Source organism: Engystomops pustulosus, chromosome 6, assembly GCF_040894005.1.
Source record: "Engystomops pustulosus chromosome 6, aEngPut4.maternal, whole genome shotgun sequence".
Classification (NCBI taxonomy): Eukaryota; Metazoa; Chordata; class Amphibia; order Anura; family Leptodactylidae; genus Engystomops; species Engystomops pustulosus.
This window is the reverse complement of record NC_092416.1, coordinates 167,371,069-167,390,653: the sequence shown is the minus strand read 5'-3', so window position 1 is coordinate 167,390,653 and position 19,585 is coordinate 167,371,069. Positions and strand designations below refer to the sequence as shown.

The 19,585-nt window shown below is 40.2% G+C and overlaps 2 protein-coding genes and 1 long non-coding RNA gene across 5 annotated transcripts in view; 2 read left to right on the top strand and 1 right to left on the bottom strand.

Annotated features, from left to right (window-relative positions):
* The window catches only part of TMC6 (transmembrane channel like 6), a 33,040-nt gene extending 32,505 nt beyond the window's left edge, over positions 1–535 (top strand). For both annotated transcript variants that reach the window (XM_072112263.1, XM_072112262.1), the window contains one exon: positions 112–535. In XM_072112263.1, the coding sequence (XP_071968364.1) occupies positions 112–129 (18 nt within the window). In that variant the 3' untranslated portion in view covers positions 130–535. The remainder of the gene's footprint in view (positions 1–111) is intronic.
* LOC140064934 (uncharacterized) lies at positions 487–10,659 on the bottom strand. The gene is made up of 3 exons (XR_011847832.1): positions 10,369–10,659; positions 1,279–1,358; positions 487–857 (listed from the first exon to the last, which is right to left on the bottom strand). It is a non-coding gene; the product is annotated as an uncharacterized lncRNA (long non-coding RNA).
* Position 10,660: 1 nt separating this feature from the next.
* LOC140064933 (uncharacterized) lies at positions 10,661–18,438 on the top strand. 2 transcript variants are annotated; one of them, XM_072112277.1, is made up of 5 exons: positions 10,661–10,818; positions 12,855–12,952; positions 13,184–13,296; positions 13,474–13,847; positions 13,968–18,438. In XM_072112277.1, the coding sequence occupies exons 2-5, from the start codon at positions 12,900–12,902 to the stop codon at positions 14,088–14,090; spliced, it is 663 nt and encodes a 220-aa protein (XP_071968378.1). In that variant the 5' UTR covers positions 10,661–10,818; positions 12,855–12,899; the 3' UTR covers positions 14,091–18,438. The 2 variants fall into 2 exon arrangements, with proteins under 2 accessions (XP_071968378.1, XP_071968379.1); XM_072112278.1 differs by having other exon boundaries at positions 10,664–10,818; positions 12,858–12,952.
* The last annotated feature ends 1,147 nt before the right edge of the window (positions 18,439–19,585 follow it).

Genomic DNA, 19,585 nt, shown 5'->3' with positions numbered 1-19,585 from the left:
GAGAAGAGGGAACACTAAGAATGCATCGCCATATTTGATCCACTCCCCATTAAGTCATTGTTGGAAGCTTTTGTTCTAATTTATTGTTTTGGTTTTAATTATTTTAACCAGATTGGAAACAATCGATGACACGTGAATACAAACGAAAGAAGTAACGTACTGGTCCAACACTGGAAACTGGAGCCTAAAACCTGCCAAAGACTTTTTCATCTCATAGCACGACGTAGAAGACGTGCGACTGTATATTCCTGCCAAACACTGCACATTACGACTGAGAGAACCACTTTTTATATTTGTCCTTGTATAATAAAATGTTTTATTGCCTGTGCGATGCCCCGATGAAAAATGATTCAGCAGAAGAATATGAGGGGGACCCTGCTGCAGTCCCTGTATACAACACGTTCAAGTATTAACCACAGAATCTGGACATTCAACAGTTGGAAATGGGATAGAACGAGGCCTCACAGATAAACAAGTTTTATGTTTTTTTTTTTTCTTTTTAGAAATGTATATTTATTGTGTGAAATAATAAAATTGTATTAACTTTCAGGATAAAGTTAAAATGTGTTTTGTTTTCTTTTATTACAATTATTAGTTTTAATTTCTATTTTATTATAGGCTTTTTTGTCTTTCATCACAGGAGGGCGCTGTGGTACTGCAAACACAGAAATCGGTGCGCAGTTCTGCTTTACAGGACACATGTATAGCTTATAATATTACAAGTCTCTTTTTCTTGGTTATTTTGCAGATCTAGTAACCGTAATGTCACAATTTAACTTTGTTTTGCGCCTTTAATGCTCAGTCATGTTGGCTTCAACTCTTTTGCATGTTCATGTTGGTCTATTATGCAAGTGGTTCTGGAAGAGAATCGGACATTGAAGTTCAATTTACAATCTTGGTTTCATCTACGGGGGGGGGGACTGACATCCTTTTCCAAGACATTGGCCCCTTTCGTACTAACGTTTTTCATCCGCATGTTCTGCGCTTGTTTCGGACTTGTATACAATGGGCTTGTTCCTATTTAATTTTTTTTTTATGCATATGCATGCATTTTTTTTATCGCATGTAAAAAAAAAAAAGACACCCTATACAAGTCCATGGGGACTCATGAGAAACACATTGCACTCTGAGATACATGTAAGTACAATGCGCTTTTCACTGATCAATTCACCAGTCTCCAGTCTTTTTCATTCACGCTACCTGCATGTTTTATGTGGGGGGAAAACACCATAACAAGACACTGGACAAACTTACAGAAAATGTTAATTTTTCACTTACCAAATCCTGATTACACTCTGATCAGACTGTAATAGTGAGCAAACATGTTGTCATCTTGGGGAAATGACAGGTTGATGTGTCTGAGAAAATAACAAATGATTTATTGATGTTCTTATGCCCCATTCACACGGACAATCAGTGTTGTGGGCAATAAATAAGGCCCCTTTCACACAAGTTCTGTGCTAGTCTTGTGACGTGCATAACTCGCATTGCACTCTGACCCATTGGGGCACATTTACTACGAAATTTGGAAAATGCAATAAAAATCAGGAATCTAAAATGTGTCGCTTCCCCGCACTGGTCCGACAGAGTTCACCATCTTTTTTGTGGTGCATCTTTAACATGGGGCGTGCGGCACAATTTGCAAGTTAAATACGGCGCTCAGTCCGTATCAGTCGGACCGGCGCCATCTAATTTGTGTTGCATGGAGGCCAGCGTGCTGCGCCACAAAAGGGTCTTGTGCGCCACAACAGCGGCGCAGACACTTCGTAAAATACCTGTGCAAGCCATTTTAGCCTACAAGAAAGTGCACGGTCCAAAGTGCAAAGTCCTTAGTAAATGTGCCGCATTGTATTCAATGGGCTTTGTCAGACATCCATTTTTTTTTGTAATGTGCATGAAACTCTTAGCAGGTTCTACTTCTACAAGTCACATGGGTGAAAAACGTCCTATACAAGTTTATGGAGACACCTTATAAATGCATTGCGCTCGGAGACACCTGCAAGTACAATGTACTTTCCTCTCATCAATTGCCCAGTTTTTCACTGACTGAACCCTGATCAGACTCTGATGAAACTCTGTCACACTAGTGTGAACGGGGCCTCAGACATTTGTATATAAGGAAAACAAAGGGTAAAATAAATGAAGTGTAGGTCGCCATTGCACACTGTTACTCCGCACTGTATTGTCCCTGGGACTGTAACGCGGTAGAACTTCTCGTAGAACTGGTTTTTGCCTCTGAAAAATGAGGAACTGAATAATTTACAGTTGAACAACAAAACCCAAGGCTTTGGACGTGCCGAGGTTATATTTGGCACAGTTTTTTCTTCAAAGTACTTATCTCTTATATAAGAAGCGGTAACTTTCACACAAATCAGGCGATCATGAAAAAAATGTTGTATAAAAGGTCCTTACAAAATGTTCCACTCCCAGGCTTCAATCTTTATCTACTCTCCCTGCCATACATGTGCAGTCTTTTCCTGATACCATTTTCTCACTTTTAGCAATTTATGTAATTCAGCTTTTTGTTCTGTCCTTCCCTGACACAAATATTGTCTGGTTTCTTATCTAATGACTTAAAAGGAGTCCGCCACCTCCACCAAGCTGTGTAATCTACTGGCAATGATAGAGAAATGTGCTGTGATTTCCATTGTATCGTTATTATTTATTCCCATTGTTACAGGGGATATTATTCATAACTGGACCCTCTGCTCTATTATTATATATATTACATATAGTGTAAATGGATACAGTATATACTGATAGCAGTCACTGATACTCTGTGGTGAGATGTCAGTGTGTACTGAAGCCATTGGGTCATTAACATATCAAAAGGCTTTGAACAGTAAGAAGCCACCATGAACCAGGTGTGAGATTCCCTACACACACTGGGGTCTATCCTAAGAGGGTCTTAGGGTGGAGTTATAGGTGGTGGGAAGGGATTACACACAAGGATATTTAAGCATGGTAAAAACAGAAATCAGTCTCTTTAGTCTCTTGCTCCTGACCCCCCCCCGGACGTACAGCACTTAACAAAGGTACAGGTCATATATTGTGTGTGCTTTCTGTGTATGTATATAACTTTATAAGAGTGTACCTATAGATATTCCAGGTGTTATGTGTTTTACCATATATATACATAGCTAAGTGTTTACAGTGAGTGTGTATATATTAGTGTAACTACATGTATAACCTATAGCCGTATCCCATTCACACGTGGATCTCTGCCCTGCACGTGTATTGGAGTAGATATATAGATGCTATTGTGCATGAGTCTCTATATGTACATGTATATGGTCAGGTACTGGATGTGACTCCTGCGTCAGGATATATCCAGGAGCTTCTGTAGTGTTAACTATATATTGTATATACATACACATTACTGTGTCCGGGAGGGGTCAGGAGAAGAAGGTTTGTCTCTATGTATTTTGTATTGTATTTTATGTAGTTACTTTGTCACATGTATGTTGTTAGTAAAGTCTTTTTGTATATAAGTATCTGCGAGGGTTGTATGTTATTCCTGTGATATATGAAGGACTGGAGTAGGTGCTTATGGTAAATAGCACAGACTAAGGGGCTGGACAGAACCACTGTAGCCTAGAGGAACTGAACAGAAACCCAATCCCCAACCCCCCTTTATCAATGGCGAGCCAGGCCCAAATGTCATGATCCATCTACATTAGGATATAGTGGTGAAATTGTTGTTATACTGTGCGATTAACACCTTTGTCTTTACAGGCAGAGGCCTGACTTCAGGATTGAGCCATAAATGACTGAACAATACACTTCCCTTGTACTTCTGCTCCTCTGAGCTGTTGAAAACAAAAGGACTGGACCTCATTAACACTTGTTACAAACAGACTATTTACACAGGTTCAGTACCAGTAAACCTCCTCCCTCCCCCCTCTAGGTGATAGAATCTCATCACCAAGCAATGAGAGTTAATGAGGTTTACAATACACATCCTAGCCATTATATGGGGAATCCATGATTTTACTAATTTTGGCCAAGTATATTATGGATCCCCAACTTTAAGCCTATTGCAGCAGATTCCCAGTAGGGCTGTCTGTTGTACAGTTGTACATGGAAATAACCGAATATAAGCAAAAAGCAGCAAACACTGAGGTGATTATTGAGAACTTGAAATGTGAAATAGCAAAAAGGGATGAGATCATCTGTAGCAGGCAGACGTCCATCAAAGAGTCTTTGCCCACGAAACAAGTTTGTGTTTCGAGTGCAAACAGGGGGAGAGATGAGACTGAACCTGCGGCTGCTACAGATCACTCCACACCCCTGCTTGTTACTAGGCCTGGACTAGTGGGCAGTGTAGTAGATGGAGGGACAAGCATTGCTGGTGGGATAGATGGAGGATTAGAGGGCGACTCTGAGACGTCAGTGATCAGACATAACCTGCATGTGTGTGACAGTAAGGTACAGGAAGCACAATCTTCCCATAAGATGGAGAGGATGCAATATCTGTTGAATATATGTAAATATATCCCCAGCTATGATGAAAATTTAGATCCGTTCACTTCCTGTGACACGTTTGAAGGTTATTGTAAGAAATTTTCTGTTCCAATGGAACATCGCATGGAGCTGTTCAAGCTATGGCTACCAGCACATCTTTACCAAAGATATGAGGCCATAGGGAAAGCAGCCCCCAGTAATGGCCAATTTCATGATGAGGGAGACAGACTTTCCATCCTCATGAAATTGGTAACAGGGCATTTGGATGTCACCCCAGACATACTGGTTAACTTCAGACCAACCATCTATGATGAGCCCTTGTCTCTGTGTGGGAGGTTTGAAGTTATGTATAGAAAGGTGACTAAGAATCATAGTCCAGGAACCCCACAAGGCATGATCCGCATGTTTGTGGAGAAGTTTCCACATCTTGACACCACAATTAGATTGAATGCAGCAAAAGAAGCTTCACTCATGGAGGCTGCCCTGGTGATAGAACAGGTCAGGCAGGATCTACTCAAAGATAGAAGGTCTATAAAGATCAGGAAACAGATAGCAATTCACCCCAGACTGCAAGGAACCCATGTACAAAAGAAAGCATCTCCCAGCCAAATACTGAGGAAGTGGGGGAGTGTTAGGTGTTTTCATTGTTTACAGTATGGACATATAAAGAGGTTCTGTCCACAAAGGGTTAACTTGTATGAACGGGGGATGGTCTCACAAAATGAGGGGCACAAATGTGGGGCTCCACATGGAGCAGGACCACACAACTGCACAACAATTTATAGAACTACCAGCGTCCTACAACACCCATTGTACAATTAACAAGATATTCCCAGTTTAACATGTATGCTAATGAGGTAATTGGTACGCCAAGGTTGTATCCTTAGTACCCAGAGCACTGAAATCCCACCTAAATCACTTCCCTCTTACCCAGTGTTGCCCACTGATTTTTATAACCAAAAAAAAAAAGGGAAGTGATACAGGCGGGAATAGCAGTGCTCCAGGTGCTAAGGACATGCCCTGGGCTTCACCAACTTCCTCATTAGCATACGGATTAATACAAATTATCACCTGCAATATTTCTGCAATTTAATAAAAAGTTTCTTTAAAGGTTTAGTTACAGTTTAAGCCCTTCATTCAAGCTTATGGATATTAATATGAAGGGTGTCTGCTGTATAACCACTTAGCCATAACCATCGCAATTCATACTGACACCAATTGCAGAGGTTAATCTGTTAGGTGCGTAGTTGAGCCCAATTGCACCATCTAAATCCCTGGTAATCGACACCCCCTGTGACTTTAATCTCAAATGGAGAGCCATGTAAGACAGGAAAACTCTCTCAGCTCCCAGGCCTGTCATTCAGAACAATCTATTACAGTTTTCCGGGACACTTCAGATCATCCCACAAAGTAAACACCATGCACAATATAAAAACATATGGCTTTTTGACACAAAAAGGGGAAACGTTAAATAAGTATAACATCCTGCATCTAATTGATCCAATGATGTCTCCCCCTTTTGATAATGACCATTATTTATAAAGTGCCATCATATTCCTTAGTGCTTTACATATCATAGGGGTCATATCCCCAATGATTTGCATTTATATTTCATATAATTTATTTATTAAATTAATAACTTAACGAAAAAAGGTAGTGATGCTTTTCAGTCTTTACAAAAAAAACAAAACACAATCAGATCATTATACACCAAAGCTGATAAAACAGAAGCATAGTCATAAATCAGGAAGACTGTGATAAGGAATCCCACCGGTTATTGGGAGACACTAGAATTTGTGAAAAATTTTAATCTAACCTAATCTTCTGTCATAAATAAAAATTAATCTAAAAAGAGGCAAATCATTGGGGATTCTCAGCAAGAAAGAATTCTATTTTGTTAGAAGAATCTTATTTCAAATGTCAATCCACCAGGACGACCAATTGTTTCTGGCATTGATTGCCTCACCTCTAATTTATCAGAATATGTTGATCACCAACTACAAGATTTGGTACGCACATTACCAGCGTGCCTAGGAGACACTAAACATATATTAGAAATTATAGATAATTCAGTTTGGAAACCCCACTACATTATGGGGACATTAGATGTCACATCGCTTTATATGGTCACTGTGCATAAAAAAGGATGTGAAGCAGTAAGACAATTTTTGTATAGAAGCGAAAAACTACCATGCTTACAGTCCGATTTTATTGTGGAGTGCAATTTATTCATTCGCTAACACAACCACTTCTTATATGATAATGAATTTTAAAACCCAAAAATGGAGAACGGCCATGGGGACCAAGTTTTCTCTAAGTTACGCAGATCTTTATGTGGAAAGATGGGAAGAGGATCCCATCTATCCCGGTGGTATATTCGATGTAAACTTGTTCCTCTGGCAACGTTTCATCGATGATGTCATATTTATTTGGGCTGGAGGAAAGGAGTCTTTGGACCGATTCCTCAAAAATATTAATGATAACCTTTTATCTTGAATTTACACCTACATATAATAAAGATTGAATAAACTTATTGGACCCAACTATGTACATTGATAACGGAAAGATAAAAACAAAAACTAACAATAAACCAACAGATAATATTGAACCTTAGTGAACTCGCCTTTTTTGTTTTTTTCATTTCCATTTTTCACTCCCCACCTTTAAAAATCTGTAACTTTTTTTTATTTTTACACATAAAGAGCTGTGAGGGTTTGTTTTCTGCATAACAAATTGCACTTAATAGTGATAGTATTTAATATTCTATGCCGTGTACTGGGAAGCGGGGAAAAAAATTCCAACTGCAGTGAAAATTTTGAAAAAAACGCATTTGTGTCGTATTCTTGTGGGCTTGGATTTTACGGCTTACACTGTGCGCCCCAAATGATATGTCTTCTTTATTCTTTTGGTTGGTGCGATCACGGGGATATCAAATTTGTACAGGTTTTATAATGTTTTCATACATTTACAACACATTTTTGATTTTGCCATCTTCTGGTACCATTTTTTACGACTTTTGATGACGTTTTCAATGCTACAATTTTTAGGCCTGTACAACTGTTTGATCACTTTTTATAGAATTTTTTTATCTTTTTCAAAATGGCAAAAAGGTGCTATTTTCCGTTACGGGGTTAAACGCAGTGAAAAACTTATATATATTTCGATAGATCGGGAATTTTCAATGGCGGTGATACCCAATGTGTTTATGATTTTTACTGTTTATTTATATCAGTTCTAGGGAAAGGGAGGTGATTTGGATTTTTATGTATTTTTATTATTTTTTAAATTTTTACTATTTTTCAGACTCCCTAGGGTACTTTAATGAATGGGTTAAAACGAGACAGCTTCGGGTTTTCTGAAGCCCCGAGGCTATCATAGCAACAGACCGACGCTCCCGGATGACGTCACGGGGAGCAACGATCTTCATCAAGGGTGCCGTCATCTTTTTCAAGCTGCTGCGTTCAACGAAATAACACCCGTGATTGGTGCTACCACTGATTGTTACCAGTAAGTCTTTGCTGCAATGTGCAACAAAGACTCACCGGCTATGGAGAGAGCCCTCTCCATGTACCCGCACCCGACGCGCTCCGTACTATTACGGCGCGCATCTGTAATGGGTTAAGGAGCATCTTACAAATAAAGATAAACAATCGAGACATTACAAAGAAAAACTTGTAAGTCAAGTAGAAGGAACTCTAAATTTATGGCATGGAAAAAGTTGAACAAAATTGGAGAGGAGGAGATTACATAAAAACCATGTCCAGGACAGAGAGACGCTTTAATGCTAATTTTTTCCTTTGTTATAGTCTCATATTATATATTAATAACAATTCAATTGTTTTTTGAAGATAATTCTAATTATAAGTTTTAAAATAAGGAAGCGTTGGTTCAGAAAAGAAAAGAACATTAAAAGGAAAGTGAAATAAGCCCTATGGAATTGGAGCTACCGAATTACGGAGTGTGTATGTATATATATATATATATATACACACACACACACATATAACAGAGGAAAGATCACAAACCCAGCCCTGAGGAAGAAAGCCGAAGTTTCCGAAAACGCGTTAGTTGGAAGTGTTTCTTGCTCCATCCAACTCTCCGTACCTAGAATGTGACATCACAAGTACCTCCGACAAACAGTGCTAGCGAAGCCGCCGGCCGGGGCTTCTACGAGGCAACTGTTCCCACAGCAAACATCAACTCATGAGGATTATCTGAAGATTTCACAATTTGCCCCAGTAAACCAAAGTATCTGAGCATTATTCAATGCAGTAGCGATGTACCGCAACTAACCAAGGGATCTTTTCAACACACAACGGTAGCGCTGTTGGAACACGAGGAAACAGCGACATCTGCACAGTATCCAACATAGGTTAGTGCATAAATCATTGCATTCAGTGTGACTTTCTTATAATTTCGATTAATAGCAGCGCAGGTAATCTGTATAAAATTATACTACCACAAAAATATAGGAGTTACACCGTTCTTTGTATAAAAATATAATGATTCATCAAACCTTATTGAATTTAAAAAAATAAAAATAAAACCGACACAATTGATGTAATTGGAGAATCCAATATTATGGTCCGACTGGGTCGAGTCAAATATACAACAAATCGTGTATTTCAGCCAACTACAAATAAATCTCCCATAAAGACACATTCAAAAGTTGCATTGCATTGTGACTAATATACATGTTAGCGGAGATATATATGTCATAAACAAGTGTATTACCCATATTATTGCTTTGTGGTCGTACATATATGTCATATATATCTGCCGCTAACATGTATATTAGTCACGGTAAAATGCAATGCAACTTTTGGTCCCGTAATGTAGCATAATGGAGATAAGGTATTTAATTTGTATAAAATGTTTATATTCCAACTTCAACTTGCATAGCTTCCTCACCTTCCAATTACATAGATTTGTATGACTCCACTTGTGCCAAGGTGTACAAGGTATAGAGGAAGGAAACAGAAGCAAGTGAGCAGAATGGGGGGAAAAAAATCCCCCTTATGTTCCCTAAGCCGCCTATCCGTACTACACAGCCAGAGACACAGGCCTGTCCGACAGAGTTCACCCAAAGTGCATTGTCCGACAAGGATGAACTCTGCCGCGATTCACTAAGATCTTGCGCCCGATATCCCGCATGTGTCTCTTCCCCGCTCAGGTCTAACGGAGTTCATCTTCTTCCTGGTGCATGTAAGTGCTTGATCTTGCGACACAAACTGAATGTTAAATCTCGCGCTCAGTCTGAGTCAGTCAGATCGTCCAACGGCCTGTTCCCAGATTTCTGTTACATGAAAGCCAGCGCAGCTGCGCCAAAAACTAATTGCGTGCGACACAATCCCAGTGTAAACACCTGTTAAATACCTGTCAAAGCTGCGCAAATCCCGAAAACCGCAAACAATCCGACGAAAGTGCGATCCGCAACCCTTAGTAAATGAGCCCCATCGCCTCTTCCAGCATACTACGATTAAGACTAGGGACGAACAGGTCTTCCCATGAACCAAGTTATGCCCTATCCACAAGAAACTAAGCCCTCATACCACTCGGTATGTGGCTTTTTTCAGGTGGGGAGTAAAAAAAAAAAAAAAAATTGGAAAAAAAGAGGGGGCTGGTTTTTATTCTTACAGAACCTTTTTTAAAGGATTCAGAAATATGTGCCCACAAAAAAATACGGACATGTGATGCATATGTAAAGCATGCGTACATCAAAACCGCCCATCTGAATGAGGCCTTACAGCAAGTACACTGTACCATAAGCTGACTTGATCTCTTTCAGTTTTTCCACAGAATTAACTCAAAAATGCAGATTACCTTTTTTTAGGTGAAAAAAATCTACTATTGCTTTCACTTGTAATAAATGTGAGGCAGGTTCTGAAAAGCCTTTTTTTTTACCTCACAATCTCTGTGTGAACTATGACATACAACCCCCATTGAGCCTCTACATGGCTGGGACAGTCTTCAGATAACTGAGCGTTTGTCTGACATGTCAGACAGCTGTGCGGTTTCTCCTCAGTGCGGTACATGAGGTAACAGATGAGGCGCAGCCCGCGCTCTGTCAGTCAGTAATGGCGCCTCCTCTTTCCCGCCCTTTTCTGCCGCGTCATTTCTAGTAAGTGAAACTCTGTGAGGAGGAGACGTTACCGGGCGGGTGGGGTCATGTGACCTCCCAGGCGCCATCTTAGCACAAGTAGTCATATTATTCTCAGCTATCGGAGGGGACGGTAGCGGCGTTAGACTTGTATACATAGAGATATACTTGGCTGCTTCTTCCAGGTATATCCTTATGTATACACGTCTAACTGTCTCCCACCACACAAGCAGCTAGGACCCTCAGTACACGAGGTAAGTCGCGCTGTTCTTTTACTTTTCTCCGTTTTCTAAGATGGCGGCGGAGCCTTATACTCAGACAGCGGGAGGCATTGCCTCGTCAGGATCGGGAGATACGTATTTTTAACCTGTTTATGTTTGGGGGTATGAGGTGACCACGTTGAGGGGTGATTTATTTTTTTGTGAAACTTGGGTGAAAGTGTCGCCTACTAGTGGACAAGTTGGGTACAACTATAGTTATGTTTATTAGAACACTTGTTTTTAACACTAATTTACTTTCTCTGTGACTTTTGATGTAAATTACTTTTTTTTTTTTTTGGAGATGGATTAGATTTTGGGCCTCTGTTACAAAATGTACCTATCGATAAAAAAAATTCCCCAACCCGCTTGTAATCAGGATGTATGCTCGGATGTAACCTTAAAACTTAAAAAAGGTGAAATCCGCTTTGAAATTTCGACACGTTTCAGGCTGGGAACCCTTATACGTTACCATATGTTTGTCACATAGTTACCTTTCCCTTTAAGACTTGTCTCCTTGCTTACGCTGTGCTTCTACTGATTGCAGTGTCACGCTGACTCTATGTAGTCACGTTCCGATCCACATGTTATTAGCCGTCCAGAACCTGTGGACCTCACTGTGGCTAATCACAGGTTGTACGGACTTTGTTTAGTTGGCACATGGCACAGCTACATTAGCCAGGTAGTCCTAGGCTAGGGCCACTTATAGGCTGTGTTCACACTATAATTCATAACAATTGGCAACAAAGTTACCATGATTTAGATGTTTAACCCCTTAAGGATGCAGGTTTTTTGTTTGCTCATTTCTTGCTTTCCTCCTTCAAAAATCTAACTTTTTCTGGGTACACAGCTGCGTGAAGGCATATTTTGTGTTACAAATGTTGTTTTCCATCACATTATTTATTATTCCATGCCATGTACTGGGAAGCTGTGGAAAAAAATTCCAAATGTGGAAAAAAAAACACATGTTCACTTCACGTTCTTGTGGGCTCAGTTTTTATGTCTTTCACTGTGTGCTCCATAATAACCCCTCTACTTTATTCTTTGGTTCTGTATGATCACGGTGATACCAAATGTATACAGGTTTTATTGTGTTTTTACACCTTTACAAAAGTTAAATGATTGTGTACGAAAGAGGGGGGAAAAAAATTGGCATCTTGTGACACAAAATAACTTTTCGGAGTACAGAGCAGTGTTAATGTAATGTAAATTTTTTTGCGAAATGAGCCGACTTTTTTACTGCTATCATTTTGAGGGCAGTGCAACATTTTGGTCACTTTTTATCCCATTTTTTTATGTGACATCGCGTTTCGGACATTTGTCTCTATTTTCCTTTGTGGTTCAAGGCTGGCGATAACCGTTTTTATATTTTGATTGGGCATTTTGGATGATTGTGTTAAGTTTTATATCAGTTCTAGAGAAGGGGGGGGGGTCTTTTAGTGTTTTTTCTTATTATTTTTAAAACTTTTTTTTTTTTTTTTCTATAAACCCTCTAGGATACATTAACTCTATATGGTCTGATCGTTCCTACCATATACGGCAAGCACTGTACCTTCTATAGTGACCTGTGCTGGGAACTGCTACTCCGCTCCCCTTTACTTGATGAGTAATTATTTTATTTAGCAAAAATGTCAGGTTAAAATTCTAGCATGTGGGGCTGGATTACGTAAGTCAACCTTTTCCTACAGGATAGGGGATAATAAGATGATTGGTGAGAGGCCGATTGCAGGAACACTCGGAGATCATGAGCGGGATCCCCGGCATCCAGAGAATGTGGGTCCTGTTCTTGCTAATGGTTGGAGCCACAAGACTTGTGGTGGTCCTACCACTCCATTCATTAGTAAGAATCAGATTGCATGCTGGGGGTCCCGTTCTGGTAATTTAGGGTCCCGACAGTCGGACCTTCACCGATCTCCTTGTTTTCCCCGATACTGTGGATACGTGATAACATAAATAATGGGAGTACAACCACTTTTAAGTAATCTCATTCGTTTGTTAGGGTAAATATTGACCTTGTCTTGTGTGTATAACAGCAGTGAGCTGAACATATTGCTTGGCTGTATAAATCTCTGAAGACAATGCCTCCCGCCCACACGATAGACAACTCTTCCTCCTCTTCCCAAGGGAATAAGTAAGTGCAAGCAGAATGGATATGTGATAGGTGTGTGCATATCTATATCTCTCTTTTAGAGATACATTTGTGTGACTGGAGAAGAACACTTTCTATGTGAATGAACTGTGTTTGAGACTTTATAGACTGCTATAAGCTTTCCCCAAGTGTATATTGTCAAAGAACGTTAAATACGGATGATTGAAAAATTGACTTGTATGTGGATGTTTACATATCTCTACTTTCTAATAGGATAAAGACCTTGCACAAACAAAAAGGAAAAGGAAGCTGTGATCCGGAATATGTTCAGGAGTTGTGCTCTAAAGAAAGCTTATCGCAGCTCGTAAAGGATCTGGAGAAGAAACGTAAGTCATTTCTGTGTTATTACTGAGTGTTTGCCGTGTTGTTGTGATATAGCAGTATGTTACGTTTCTGGTTATTTTTGAGAGGGAAATGTTGTGCTATTCTATTTCAGTTTTACAATCTGTAGGATCAGTCATTTTATAAATAATCTTAAATACTGTATTTTCTTACTATTACAGCAAACAAACTTGAAGTCGTCTCAATGTTTGTCCAGAACCACAAGTACAAGTTGTTAAAATGGGAGAAGAACATCTATTACCTGAAAGTGTGTGATCTTAGCGGCACCATCTACATGGGACAGCAATATATGAAAGAACAATGGGAAGAGTTCTATCTCCCCAAAACCACAAGAATGGAAGTCCTTGGCATACTAGAACACTCTCAGGTCCCGCTGCCCTGTATGGAGTGGGTGGTACTGGTAGGGGAGGACGGCTGTGTCTACGCTTATAGGGAAGAGGAGCTGCAATTGATTGCAAAAAACCTCAGTGAATTTGTAGAAAATGGCAAGAAAAGGGTTTATGCAACATATGACTATCCAGAATTCAGTGATGAGGTAAGATGATTATCTTACTAATTTTTCCTCTAGTTCCTTGTCTAATTGTCTTGAGGCCTCTTAGGCCTGATAATCTGTAATGTTTCCCTTGTGTTTAATCATCTTTATTTTAACTCACAGGATGAAGAAACTCTGCTACAAGATGAAGAGGTGCAGAAGATCAGGCAAAGTACAAGAGATTTTGTGAACAGCAATGCACACGTGTTTGATAATCTCCTGAACTTTCTTTCTTCTAAACAGTAAAGAAGAATTGGGGCAAAACAATATTATAACACTGTTCACGCCTCATTCAGCACTTTGTAACCTCTAAGTAACAGGACTGTACTAGGATCAGTGCGTCGTGGCCCCTGTACACGGCTGATTAGTGGAGGTGCCAGGAGTCGAATCCCTCACAATCTGATATTGATTCCCCGTTTAAAGGCTGCTGTAGTGCTACTGCTTACTCCTTCCTGCAAGACACAACGTAAGGGTGCGCCTCGCACTACTTTTCTACTGTCTGATACTGAAACAGAATCTCTGGTTGTGAACAATAAGAATTTCTGGGTAAATTCATCCAAGTGGTTGGTCAGAGGGTTTTCCATGCTGACATGTAACAAAAGGGTTGTCCAGAGGCTGAAAAATACTGGTACTTCTTACAAAAATCACCACCACCCCTGGCCATGGGGTGTGTCTGTATCGCAGCTCGGTTATGTAGAGGTGTGGAGCTGTGTTTGTAGGAAAGAAACCATGTCTTTCAATCTATGGACAACCCATGTAATGACAATTATATGAGCGGATCATTATGTAAAAATGTTTCCCCTTGAAAGTCCCTTTTTTATTTGCTCTTTTCTCCACTTTGATCTCCTGATGGTGTATATTTGTCCTGCTACAGATTAAGAAGCATTGTAGCAGGACAAATATACACCATCGTGAGATGGCAGTGGGCCAGAGAGCAGATTATCCTGAGCAGGTGACTCCTGCTGGTGGCTGTGTCATTATACAGCTACTGGATAATGTGTATTATTGCCTCATCAATGGCTTATTTCTGCTTATTCTAACCTGAGAAGTATTCCTTGGCAAGGATATGGTCACTTGTAACAGATTTATTGCAGAAACTTTAAATCTGTTCCATTTATTTCATCTGGGGTATTTAGTTGTTCTGCAGAGCTCATCTACACCAGGGCTTCACCATATGATGGTGAATGTGGTCACACAGAACCAACAAATCTGCATTTCGGTCAGTGTCATGTTGCACTGGATTGTGGGTGACCATCATGTGTCACGTGATCACTATTTTCTATCTAAGCCCTAGCTGTAAGGTGAGTGGAGCAGGATATGATACCTTCAAATTCACCAAACCATTTTCTGGTTGCTCTGCAAAAGATTAGTAATACAGAATGGTCGTGGTCTTTCTGTGTGAGGAAGTTTTATTAGGTTTGGATAACAGAAAATGAATTTTTAAAACCATAGGGCAGCTGCACAGCGGCGAGCGCACTGTGTGACCTTGTGTCTGTGTGTGGCCTACACTACTCTGCGCTAAGATCATGATGAGGTGCAGGCCAGGAAATCCTGCAGACACTGACGGAAGTTGATGCAGTGAACTTGTCGCGTTGCAGCTGCCCTGTGTCTGGAGACACATGAGGCGTTATCATGGCTGTCACCACACAAGGTATGGCTATTACTGCTGCAGGTTTCACCTGTAGACTTCACCCAATGCAATGCAAAGAGTTTCAGTGATTGCGGTGAAAGACAATGTTGATTGCGTTTTCATGTGTCTCCAGCTACCTTCACACAACAGTATGCTGGTCAGTGTTTTTCCTCCATTTTTGTTTCAGGTTTCACTCCTGTATAAGGAATACGATTTTAATGTAAAGATTTGTTCCTCTTCTGTGTGTGGGATCCAGTTTATGATTTATTGTTGCAAATAACTGACCAGAATACTGCCCTGTGCAACGGTCCAATTTTTTTTTCTGCTCTTGTAAAGGGGGTCTTTCGGTGATGTAAACCCTTGAGGAGGCTGCTTTTGTACCAAGATATGGGGGGAGGGGGTGCGTGCCCCTTCTGTGGGCCCAATGTAAATCCAGTAGTTCTGGTCTCTGGCTTTTTGATGTCACAGACAAGATGTTCACCTAGTCATTGCTTCCAATTCTTGACAAGAAGCCATGGAGAGACTATTGTAATACAAAAGCTGCCCCTCAGAGTTTTTCACAAGTTGAGAAAACCCCCTTTAAAAGGAAATCTACTGTCTGGAATCTACTTAGTGAAGTGGGTCCAGTGGTGTATACCCCATGGCACGGTCATCCTTAAAATGTTTTTTTTTTTTTAATGTTTTCTGGCATTCTGCCCTGTATTAATATGCTAATTTACTGGGGGTGTAAAACAGCCTCTGTACATTTTGGAGGCTAAGGCTACTCCACGCCCAAACAGAGGCCTCCTGTCTGTGTCAATTGGTTGTGCAGGCCTATGCCAGCAGACATGCATGGAGGCGTCTCTGCCAATTATAAATATTTCTTCAATTAGATGTTATTAAAAAAAATTACCTGTGTGAAGATAATTTCTCATAAATGTAGTCATATGGTCCCTTAGAAACAAGACTGTGTCCTTGGATACGACCACCTCTGCAGGAGTGATTGCACAAAGAAACAAAAGGTTATTGTATATGAAATGTCTGGGAGTTACTGCAGGTCCTGCAGCCGTCCTGTGGTAATGATCGCTGAATCCAGGTGGTCAGGCAGGTCTCAATAGCGCATGTCTGGCCACTGCTGCCAAAATGTGAGGTGGACGTATCTAAGGAAGCTATCTCGTTTCTAAGGGACAACATGGCTACATTTATGAGAAATCTTTGCACAGAAACATTTTGTTTTAATAACATCCAATTGAAGAAATGTTTACATATGGAAAATGAATTAAATTTACTGTGATTGCCCAGATGGGAAAACCCCTTTAAGGCCTCAAGAAAAACTGTCAACATCGGTAACATGTAAGCTTATAATTTACCCAATGTGTCCAGGAACTCTGTAGAGTTTAGTGGCGAGTTCAGATTGAACTGATGGCAAGTGATTGGATGGCGACTTGCAGGGAGTGCAGGAATCTTCAGACATCGCGATGCCCTATTCACTGCTTTACTGTTTTATCTGTTATACAGAAAATACGTTTTACTTTCCACTATTTTGGTGGCAAAAATAAAGATGGAGATGCCAAACTTATGGATATATCTAGCCATTTGTGAATTGTGGTTCAGTATTTTTATACAAAAATGTCTGGTCCATGTAAATATATTTATTTAGCATGCAAAAAGGTCACACAGCAATGTGTGAGGAGTGGGACTTGTAAATACTGATCCATATCATAAAAGCTTCATATCCCTGAGCCTGGCATCTCCTTCTCTATTCTGTGATGATTTTTCAGGTCTCCTACAGAGAACATCTATACCTAGTGTGGGTCTATCTGTAATGTAGGTGACAACTTCACTGGGTGCCTCAATCTTGCCCAGAGCTGCTGTCACCACCCACCACCCCCTCACCCACAGCTTCCTAAAATTTGCCTACAGTTTATTTGCAGATAGTGCAATTTTTATTACAGCCGTTCCAGGGAGAACTGCTCTTTGTAGATGCAAAATAACTGCTGCCCCATTTGCTTCCCTAATGCACTCTGCATAGCTGTAGGTGTTTACTGGATTCAGGTGATTCTGAATCTCCCAATGTTGAATAATTGCCCTGTTTAGCACCAGGGCTGTATATATAACATACATGGATATAATAAGCACACGTCTAGTATTGCTTTGCGTGTACACAGTTACTCCATTGACATTACTGTCTGTCATGTGCAGGGGCAGAGGATAGGGATTGTTACTAGACTAGACCCAGTGTTGCTCGCCCCTAACCAGGATTTATCCGTGCGAGTCGTGTAGAGAGGAGCGTGGACACTAAGAAAACCCAGGTGAACACTGCACTTGTCTCGTCTTCAAAATGTGATTTATTTAAAAAAAAAAAAAAAAAGCACTTTCTGGGGACATTTCTTTAGTTCTATAGATTTTTGCGGTGGGTAACACCTTGGATTTTTCAGTACAGAGTTAGACTCATTGCTATGTGCAGACGCCATAGAAATGTCACTAACCCAGAGCTGGTCAGAGAAAGTCCTCGTAGGGTGAGAATCCACTTGTAGGGGAATTGTCACATTCATGATCTCAACAAAGTGATCTGCTGTTATATACAAGGGGATAATCTGTAGTCACTATGACTTGTGCTCCCATTACATGTTCAGCTCATATTCCCCTAAAGCTGGAGTCTCACCTCTATGTAAATGTGTATAGTGTCTGTATGTAACTGAATTTACATTGCGGCTCTGTACTTGCTAAGTTATATCTAAATTCCCGGAGGGAATATCGATTTACTGCTCAGTTTTGTAGAAATGTTATTAAATCTATTGACAATTCTGGTTTTCTGATTGTTTAGCTGGTGCCTTAGAGCCTTTCCCATTAATTTTGAGGCGACTGTGTTGGAGGATGTAAAATTCACCATTTATTCTGGTCTATAAATTTATGTTCTGAACTAATTTGCTTTTGCTGTTCATAATTATATTTTTATATTGCTTAATAAACTGTACAAACAGGTGTTTTTTTTTTTTGTGTGTGTGTTTTTAACCTGTCTCTTTTTATACCTAAGCTGTATATATACACTTTGTCCACACGTGCCCTGATATAGGAATACGTACAGCGGAGCACAGCATGTAGCACAGGTAAGACTGATGTTAGACTCTGAAGGCTCTTTATTACTGCTTCATCTGTGGCCCCAGTAGCTCAATTTCCTGTCACCTTTTTAATCCCAATACACATAGTCATATCTGCAGGCAATAGATACAGAGAATACAGAATTCCTTAAGTGAAGGAAGTACTTTTACACCAGCTTGTGACAAGGCCCAGTGTATATACACTTGTACACTGATAGACCTTTAAAGGGGATATGCTACTCTAGATGTATATTCCCCCGGTGATACAGCCCATTAACACTTGTTCATAGCATTACCCTTCTGGAACACCACATCTAACAGTGATGGAGGTCGTATTCTTATGCCGGAGCTCTTTTCATGCAGTTTTCAGGATATTTTATAATATATATAATAAGTTGAACATTTTCCCATTATGCAGTCTCACAGCTCTCTGCTCTATTCTATGTATTTGCAGGTGAGGAGTAAAGGAGAGAGGGGAAAAAACTAGAGATTTCCACTGCGTTGAAGGCAAAGTGCACCTGGTAATGACTCTTAGAAAATCATTGACTACTAGGGCAGTTTTACAGTGCATGAAACTTAGTCCCTACATATTGGCTCCATCCTGATGGAGCTTCACTTGCTGATCCAGTAACATCTGCCTGGAAGGCTTTTCTAACATATAGACTGGAGAGAATATAGAGGAAGCCGTGCACACAGTGGGGGAGATTTATCACTAGTGTAAGAGCAGAGACTTTCTAGTTGCCCATACCAACCAATCAGAGATCAGCTTGCTTTAATCCTCCCACAGCTGTTTATAAAATGAAATCTGAGCTCTGATTGGTTGCCATGGACAACTGGAACAGTTATGCTCTTTTTTTTAGTCTATTTAAACCATTATTTTATATAAATGCAACAGGAAAAGGCTATGCAGCAGAAGTGACTAATTTTTGTTCTCTTTAACTCCGGAGCTCTGAGGGACTCATCCCTGATGTCCTTCACTGTGATTCTGTAACAATGTGTACCACAGGGAAGACTCTTCTGTGTATGATAGG